The 9,326-nt window shown below is 34.8% G+C and overlaps 1 protein-coding gene across 2 annotated transcripts; it reads right to left on the reverse strand.

The window, feature by feature from the left end:
• Positions 1-211: 211 nt before the first annotated feature.
• LOC132047204 (probable phospholipid-transporting ATPase 8) lies at positions 212-8,405 on the reverse strand. 2 transcript variants are annotated; one of them, XM_059438159.1, is made up of 12 exons: positions 7,485-8,405; positions 6,043-6,120; positions 4,651-5,981; positions 4,206-4,316; positions 3,840-4,116; positions 3,262-3,350; positions 3,070-3,178; positions 2,775-2,984; positions 2,522-2,647; positions 1,887-1,985; positions 1,433-1,624; positions 212-996 (listed from the first exon to the last, which is right to left on the reverse strand). In XM_059438159.1, exons 1-12 carry the CDS (start codon positions 7,872-7,874, stop codon positions 433-435), a joined length of 3,576 nt encoding a protein of 1,191 aa, XP_059294142.1. In that variant the 5' UTR covers positions 7,875-8,405; the 3' UTR covers positions 212-432. The 2 variants fall into 2 exon arrangements, with proteins under 2 accessions (XP_059294142.1, XP_059294143.1); XM_059438160.1 differs by lacking the exon at positions 6,043-6,120.
• Between the last annotated feature and the right edge of the window lie 921 nt (positions 8,406-9,326).

Consider the following 9,326-nt stretch of genomic DNA (forward strand, 5'->3'; position numbering starts at 1 on the left):
ATGAATTAGAGTAATGGAAGGGTTACCATTTTAAAGATGAGGCACTTATGAGCCAATCGTTCGGAAACCTTTATTCTTCTTTTTACATACATACACATACTGGAAATATGAAATTCAAACATCTCGTACAAATAGGGAATAACCAAATTCCAATTGAAACAAAATCTTTAAAATAACTTAATGGATTATAATTTAGGAGGATTCACTGAGAAGACATCAACACAATTTTCTTCCGAAAATATATGATTAATATCTTTAGAAAGAAAATCTCTGTCTCATGATAAAATTCACCCACAAAATGACACTTCAAACGTTAGTTTCTACTGCCTGGCCCCAATCACTGAGCATTACTATATATCCACTTTACACAACTTAATTAACTTTACATATTAAACAGTCATTTTATGTCATGTGACAAACTACAAACTATTCTTAAAGCTCTATCTTTTGTTTGCCTCTATCACTGAACTCCTCAGCAGAGTCACTGTTTAAACCTTCTAATCGTTTTCTTTGAATCTGATCATGGTACATCGGATGGAACTCTGTTTGAAACGCCCTGTACGTAACATATGGTAACAACGTTGCAACAACGACCAGAACTGTGACCAGCCAATACAAAGGACTTGGAGCGCAGGCTTCAACAAGAATTTTGTATGCCGTTGTAGAAAATATAGGCGAAAGAGAGCCATATACAACTAAAAACACATACCAAAAGGCAATACTGCCCCAAATGAATAAGTGTTGAATCCAAGTGAAGTAGTTGATAGAGAGTGCCATCTGACAATTGACAGTCCACACGACACACGTGTACATCATCACTCCGAGGACTCCATAGTCAACTGGTTGACCATCTTTTCGGAAAACGTGATGCATGAGTGAATTGGTGGTGCCAAAGAAGATGATCATAGAACAGATAACACCGTTCAACATCCAGCCTAAAATGCGAGGCCAACTGAAGAGAATGTTCTTCGTTCCCTCTTCATAAAGCTTAGGAAACTGCAAAAAAAATACAATGACATTATAAAGAAATCCTTTTCGACTTGCATATAGCAGTAACTTGAGTTAAAAGTGATTTATGCATTCATAACTACATTTTTGGACCGCTAAAATAATAATAGCCAGCACATGTATAGGTTTTGTATATTAAGTATAAATATACATATAATATACATATTGTACAAAACATACATATAATACACATTAATATACATATGATATACATAATCAATGTATAGGTTTTGTATATTTTGGCTAGCGCCTGTGATTAATTTCGGCCGACGGGCAAAAAATGGAAAGCCCTTTATTTAAACTCCTTATCACGCTTTTTTTCTAGCTGTAAATCGGTGAATATGATGTAGCTTTTATGTTTTTAAAATAAATATAATTTTGTTGACGGTGCTTAAAAGGAAGTACTATAAAACAGAAGACGGACCTGGAGACATAGCCGTGCAGAAACATCTTGATCAAAGACACCTAGAGCAATCACAGGAAGTGATGTGAAAAAGACATTGTATAATGACATATACCAGTCATTATAAGCAGGTCGGCCAGAGAAAGAAGCAAAGCCCTCAAACCAGAAAAGGGTCAACCCAAATGCGAGGTTCTTGTAAAAGAAGTAGCATAGCTGCACCATCCCAAAGCGATATCAGGAAGATCATAAATGTCTCTTATTAAAACCTAATTACTTACGCCTGCTTAAATAATAATGTTGCATGCCTGCTTAAGAAAATATTTACCTTAGTTCAGTTTTTACAAAGAAAAAGATATCGGTATGCAATTTTGTTTGGTGCATACTGACCCTAAGATGAGCAAAATTTCAGGATGTGATTTTTCTGGTCATATACAATTTTATTTTTGTTTCTCCAACGGAAGATGGGAATACTTACCATCATTGATATTCTCCTGTAGCACCAGTGGCCATGGATTAATAACAAGCGCTCAAGAAAACGGAATTGAGCTATTGCATAATCACTTGACATGACAGCCTAGTAAAAATTGCAGAATCACCAGTTAAACTCGTTCAAGAACGTGAAACAGTTATAAGGCACTTGAAATAGGAATAGTTATCAGCAGAGGAAAAGTGTCTCACCCAAAAGAACTCCAAATAAATACTAAACTACCTTTCTCACGTTGCTTCTTCTGTTCTCCATTTTCCAAAGATTAGCTCACTGAACTTCATTCAGTCACGACACCTTGATTATTAACATCAATTCCTAATTCTCCACAACTATGACTATTGATAAATAAAAACATACCAAATTAAATCTTTCAAGAGTTCGTAAAAGTCGGACTATACATTATGCACACTAATTATAAGCAGCTACTAGGCTAGCAGTTTCCTTCTTTAAGAACTTGAAGTTTGTTGATATGCACCACACTAAGTAGAAGGCGCAATTATCTTCAAGTTTATTACTCAGAAAGTTAATTCCCGTTGGAGAAAAGAATACATCAGAAAGAGTCCAAATACTAAGAAATAGAGAGAGGAAGGAAAAAGGATAATAAGAACTAAGTAAGAAATAACCTGCATTCCTTCAACACCACTGATACCAACCCCAACATCAGCCTCTTGAAGCATGCTTACATCATTTGCCCCATCACCAATTGCTAACGTTCTTTGGTGCGTTCCAACTTTCACCAATCTAGTAACCTGCATATCTTCAAAGATTTTTGTCAGATTATTCAAAATGATCACAAAACCTAAAATGGAACAAAACTTTGCAAACAGTTCATGGACAAAATTGTCTAAATACATAACTGCATGGGATGGCACTTACAAGAGCTTTTTGTTTAGGAGTGGAGCGGCAGCAAATAACAGATGCACAATTTATTGCAAGCTCCAAGAATGATTTTTCCAGTTTTTTGTCAAGAGCAAATGACAATGATTTGCCATCTATGATCAAACCAAATGATGCAGTAATTTCTTTGCTTGAGTTTACTTGTGACATTCCCTCCCTTATTTGCTTTGTAATGCTATCATGCAAAGCCTAAGACAATTGAACTTGGTGAAAAACATTTTTTTTTTGGTGTTATTGTAGGCAAAAAAAAATATATATATATAATATCCTGTACCTTTGCAATAGTCTCCTTGTTTGCTTGGTTTTCCAAGACCAATATGTCTTGAGAATCCAAAGTAATTATAATTTGCCTCATATCTGGTCTTAATAAACTACAAGCATACCTACATGTCATTCAAAAAGACACTGAGAATGCCATTCATAGTTTAAACATAGGAAGTTGCATCATTTTACTAGTAAAACCTACCCAATATTGATAGCCGTCTCCATCTTATCACCAGTTAAGACCCAAATCTTAATTCCAGCTTTTGCAAGTTTATCAATGCATTCGGGGACCTGCAGTAGTCAGTTTAGTATTGGAAAATGACTCCCTAACATTAAGGGCTCATTTGGTTCGAAGACAAGTTATACTGGGATTAGTAATGTTGGGATTAATTATGCTGGCATTATTTCTTATCGACTGTTTGGTTTGTTGTATTAAAAATAACATGCATTGCATAATTTCTAAATAGTACTGAATAGGATGTATAAGTATAAGAATAGTACTGTTATAGTTAATGCTATGGTTTACTATGTAAAAGAATAGTACTGAATAGGATGTATAAGTATATTGGCATTAGTGGTACTAGACTTAAATGTGTAACCAAACATTGTACTAAAATTTTATACCAGCATCATTCTACCTAATACAACCTACCAAACAACCCCTAAGGGTGCATATCATTATAATAGCATCCACGACAGGTCAAGTATAATGCAAAGCAAAACAGGAAATCACAAGCTCTGTTGATTGCAAGCAATATACACCTAAAGATTAAAGCTCACCCCTTTTTGAAGTTTGTCCTCGACAGCAGTAACACCAAGGAGCATTAAGTCTCTTTCTATCTTGTCAGCCGTGGCATCCACCAAAGCATCTCTATCTGCTGTGACAGAAGCTTGGGCATTCAAAAACTCTTGTTCCCATGATTGGAACTCTTTCTCATCAAGCTCACGGTAAGCTACTACCAGAGTTCGCAATCCTGCTTCAGCATATTGTTTAAGATGTTCCTTTGTTATACCCTCAAAGACCCGCCCATCTTTTGAAAGCCGTTCGAACATCACACTAACAAAAAGAAATATTACGAGTAACAAGAAATCAGTCTACATTTAAGAGAATCGGAGGATTTGAATCACATGTTTAAGATTTAAGACCTGTCTGCACCCTTGCAGAGGAGCAAGAACTGGTTCTCAACATTTTTTACAATTACCGACATTCTCTTCCGCGAACTACTGAACTCTAAGACATGAAGGAGCTGATATGATCTGAAATGAAGACTAAGTCAGGTAAAAAGCAATATAACTAATAAAGGAAAAGGGTAAAAATGAAAGCCATGATCAATTGATAGACTGTTCCAAACAGAAAACTCCATAATCAATTGATAGATAAAGAACGGGCAAATGCATTGAGGATAACATCTCTTCTTGTTGAATTTGTGATCATCTCATTTAAAAGCTTAAGCTGTTTTTCTTTCTTTTGTTTTCTTTCTCTAAACCACTTAGCAGTTAATTGATGTGGGCAATCCACTTTCACACCATTGAACAGAACTTCCTAATATTTAAGATTCCAATAGAAGAAAAAACCAAATCAAAGGTTTACCTGTCAACCATCTTACCACTCCGATGATCCAACTCATGCAGTGTAATTCTACTTTGTGTTCTTTCAAAGAACTGAAAACCAAGTTCCCTTGCTGCAATGACAAAGGCAGCTTCATCTGGTGATTCCGCTTCATACGAGATCTCACCTGTTTTCTTGTCCACATCAGGAATAACAGTATGACAAACCGCCAGCACTCTGAAAAACTTTTGTATCATATCTCGATGAGGCTCATGGACCCATTGACCATTCATTATACGCTCATCTTTGAAGTTGAATCCTTTAATAGATTTAGGGTCACTTGATTCCTCCACATCATTGGAAGTATCGCCATCTCCTTTTCGCTTTGCCAGGGCCCGCTCTACTTCTGTCACAACACGGCCATAAGCAACACCTGCTATTGAACATTTAACGAACTCCATAGAGTTGCATGTTAAAGTGCCTGTTTTGTCAGAGAGAATAGTATCAACCTGCCCAAGTTCCTCATTCAGATTAGATGTTCTTGCATGAGCTGGCTTATTTGTTTCCTCGTAGTACATTTCCCTATCTTGATTGATGAAGATGCTCTGTAAAACCTTAACAATTTCAATAGACACATATAACGAAATGGGAATCAAGTACCCGTACAACATAAGGGCTGTTAGGAAATGGAAAAATGAAGCCAGTGTGGCTCTTTTGGGATCATAAAACACACTTGTCTTGTCTGGTCGAAGATACCACCTCCTTAATTTCCCACCACGAATATCATTCGTAGTTTCAATCCCGAAAAAGATAGATCCAATAAAAGCTATTGTAATCAAGGTACCAAAAAGAACATATATTATTTTATCCATCCTTTTCTCAATTGCACTCCTCTTAGAAGGAGGATCTGTAGAATTCTGCATGACTTTTGTGTCATGACCAGTAAAAATAACCACACCATAAACATAATCAGTGTTCCGTAGCTTGGAATCTCGCAGAAGAATCTGCTGCACTGAAAGAGGGTGTTGCTGATTCTCATAATACAGAGTTCCAATGAATGTATAAAGATCTTCATTTGGATCTTCACACTTTACAACAGCCTTAAAATTTCGAAAAGAAGAATCATCGTGCAGGGAGGATGTGACATCCAATGCATGCTTCACCTTAAGGTTAGTCTCTCCATCAAGATTGGAGGTTTCAACATAACATATGCCGTCCTCATAGCTAGATGAAAGCAAAAGCAGATCAACGGGGAAATATTCATCCTTGTACACCTTAATAAGATCACCAACTCGTAAATTTCTCCATCTAGTCTCTTGGAAAGTATGATTTTCAGTGTATACGTTTACTTTCCGGTTATTGGCTTCAATATCCTGAAAAAAAGATTGCATCAAAAGAATTCAAATTTTACAAGAAATACAATTGAATATATACCTGAACTTGCTTACAATATACCAAAAGCACGCCAACATAGACTAAAGCAAAGTGATGATCCGAACGAAAGAGTACAACCTTGCAATTACACAACTAAAGACACAGAAAGTCCTAGTGATGTTTTTCGACATGACCTCCAGACTTCTCAAATTATAGTACATCTGCCTGAGATTTATGGTGCAACAATTAGTAACTATTCTAAGTAATTATCCTTTTCAAAGAATGTTGCATTCACCCAACAGGGAAATAAAATGATAGAGATTGAGCTGTATCAAGCAGTCAACATTTACGCTTGAGAAAATATCTTTTTATTTCTCAATTATTCAAGGAAGCTCAGTTACAGAACATGTTCATTTACTAGCTATGCTATGAACCAGCGGGTGAAGAAAGTCACTGAATAAGAAAGTCACTGAATTTATTTTCTTTCTTTTCCAAATAATTTTATTTTTTTAAAGAAAAAGTTTGATAGGGATGCTAGTTCCGATAGACCTCGGCTCGAGAGAAACTGAGATATACTATCAAACTTTAAAAAAAAAAAAAAAAAAAAAATCTAATCTACTGGGGGTTGAGTTGCAGTGATATCTTATTATCTTCATGTATGCCAATGGATATTCTTTCACTATTTTTTTCTTTATTTTTGTTGAAAAGTGCTTCAGCACATATCTCTTTGTTTCTATTCTTTTATGAGTATTATTGTGTAGCCACATCATAAACATATGACAAGTATCTAGTTAACATTTCTTTCTGTAGTCTCATTGTGAAATTAACACTTCCTCAAAGTCATTATCATTAGTTGCTCAACCACATTGTCCAAGTTAAATCCTAGCTCATTTAACCATGCAGAAAAAAGTTCATTTTACGGTGTGTCTGGTATGGACGAACACATTTTCTGGATTTCTCATGTTTGGTCAGTCAAAATTCAAGGAAAACATTTTTTCTAAGAAAACGAGTTCCTTAAAAATGAGTAAAATGACTTCCCTAATGGAAGTAGAGAAAACAAATTCCATAAGTGAAATTCCAAGTTCAAAACAAATTCCATAAGTGAAATTCCAAGTTCATTATCTCCACCCCATCCACCCAACACCTCCAACCCCCACACCTTGACCATTCCACCCCGCCACCCTCGAACCCACACTCCCCACCCCATCCCACACTCATATTTTTTTGCTAGATTACATATAAATGCTCTTAAGATAATTTTCTTATGCTTACTTGCCAAATGCTATTTTCCGGGAAAACATTTTCCTTCATACCAAACACAACCTTACTGCTTACTTTTCATCCTAGCTAGAATGTAACTGGTGATTGGTGAACGGGGACTGGAACACTAACGTAAGCTATTTGATCCAGCCAGAAAAACAGAGTATAAAAACCTTTGAAACTGGAATTAACTAGTAGCTAACACAAAAGATTCTTAAACATCAAATACATTAAACATATACCTGCCTTTTGCGCCTCCAATCTTCGATCCCTTCTTTCGCCATCGTTGCCCCAATCACAACCAACAAAGGCGCTAAAATACTACTAGCTGTATAAGGAGCCAGAGGACTAAATGAAACACAAGCAACAACAAGAAAGTATATATTTGCAACCCTCCTAAATTGCTCAAACAATGACTTTGGTATGTAATTAATTGCTGTATACTTTGTAGTAGACACATAATTCCCCCTATACTTAAGCTGTAATTGTTCTGGATTATCAGGATCATTACAATACACAATCCTTGAGAAACCACTCTTCCCAATTTGACTATGTTCTTCCTTAATCGAACACTTCATGCACGAAAAATTATATATCTTACTAAAACGTATCTTCATCTTACCACCTACCATTTTTCTCCAACTCGAAGCCAAGAAATAATATCCCTGAAGTTCCTCAAAATATTGATGACACTAATTTATTCCACGCATTAAATTCAAGAAACTTGGCTAACAACCAACACGTTACAAAATAAGAAACAAATTAACTCCAAGTGTGAACAAGTAACTTGAATAACAAAAATGGAAGAGTTCTTAACGTGAAGCTCCTTCTTTTCTCATATACTTAACTTCAAATAGCCATCAAAATACCAAAACTGGTAATGGGGTGTGAAAAAAAGTAAACCCCATATAGTTGTTTTTCCACAAAATTCTTAACTTTGTTTTTAAGTACTAAGATCCTTTGCTTCCACTGTCGGTGAAGTGATAAACATGCTGTAAGTTCCTAACTTTTTTACATTTACTTGCAAGAACAAGGAAAGTAGAAACATCTACACAATGGAATATGGACAATCTTGTTTCCATAAATTTTCAAGGTAGCGAGTGATTTGGTTGAAATTAGGAGGAAGAAAAAATGAGGACTTTCTAGGACAAGTAAAGTAGTTGGCCAACAGAAAGTTTTCAATTTTATGTAAAGAGAATGAACAGTGAACGAGCAGCTAAATATAGCAAAACTTTTTTGGCTTTATCCGGAATTTTGACTACGTGGACTGACTAACTGACGTAATTCATTCTAACCGTCCACGTGGAGTCAAGATTAACAACAACAAACATAGCCGGTGTATTCTAGTCCACAAAGAGTAGGATGTACACAGTGGTGGATCAGGATTTTCACTCAGGGGGTTCGAAAAAACAATAAGAGCCTGTTTGGAAAGTCACCTAGTAATTGGAATTGGTGTAATTACTACCCTCGTATTACACAGTATTGTAATTACAATGGCTTATTTGTTTGACATAATGTAATTACAGTGTAATTACAAATGTGCTATTTAGTTGCACAAGTGTAATTACACAGTTAGTTTAATTTAAAAATAAAATTTAATTATAAAAATTTAAAATTAATATTTAAAAAATATGTGCCTTTATAAATGATATTAAATTAGTTATCTAATAATACATTGCTTCGTGAAAATATGTTAATTAGTAATCATACATTTGTAACTAATATTGTAAAAAATAATTGATTTATAATTTCAAATTAATAATATTTAAATTTTAATTGATTATAAAACTTAAAAGCATACCTTTTTTGCGAGAACATCACTGGATTGGATCTTTGACAAAGAAAGAATATTTATAAATATAATGCCATAACACTAAATCAAATGTTTGACAATAATTCTATCAACTTTAAGTGAAAAATAAACAACATGCAAAGTGAAATAACAAATCAATAGTACTAAAGCAAATATTTTTAAAATCGAAAATATAACCTAAATTCAAAATCCAAAAGAATTTTTTTTTAACATAATACTCTTATATCAAATTCCAACGTTACATAAGTATGTTTCAACGTAACATAAGTAA

The sequence above is a fragment of the Lycium ferocissimum genome, chromosome 2 (assembly GCF_029784015.1).
Source record: "Lycium ferocissimum isolate CSIRO_LF1 chromosome 2, AGI_CSIRO_Lferr_CH_V1, whole genome shotgun sequence".
Lineage (NCBI taxonomy): Eukaryota > Viridiplantae > Streptophyta > Magnoliopsida > Solanales > Solanaceae > Lycium > Lycium ferocissimum.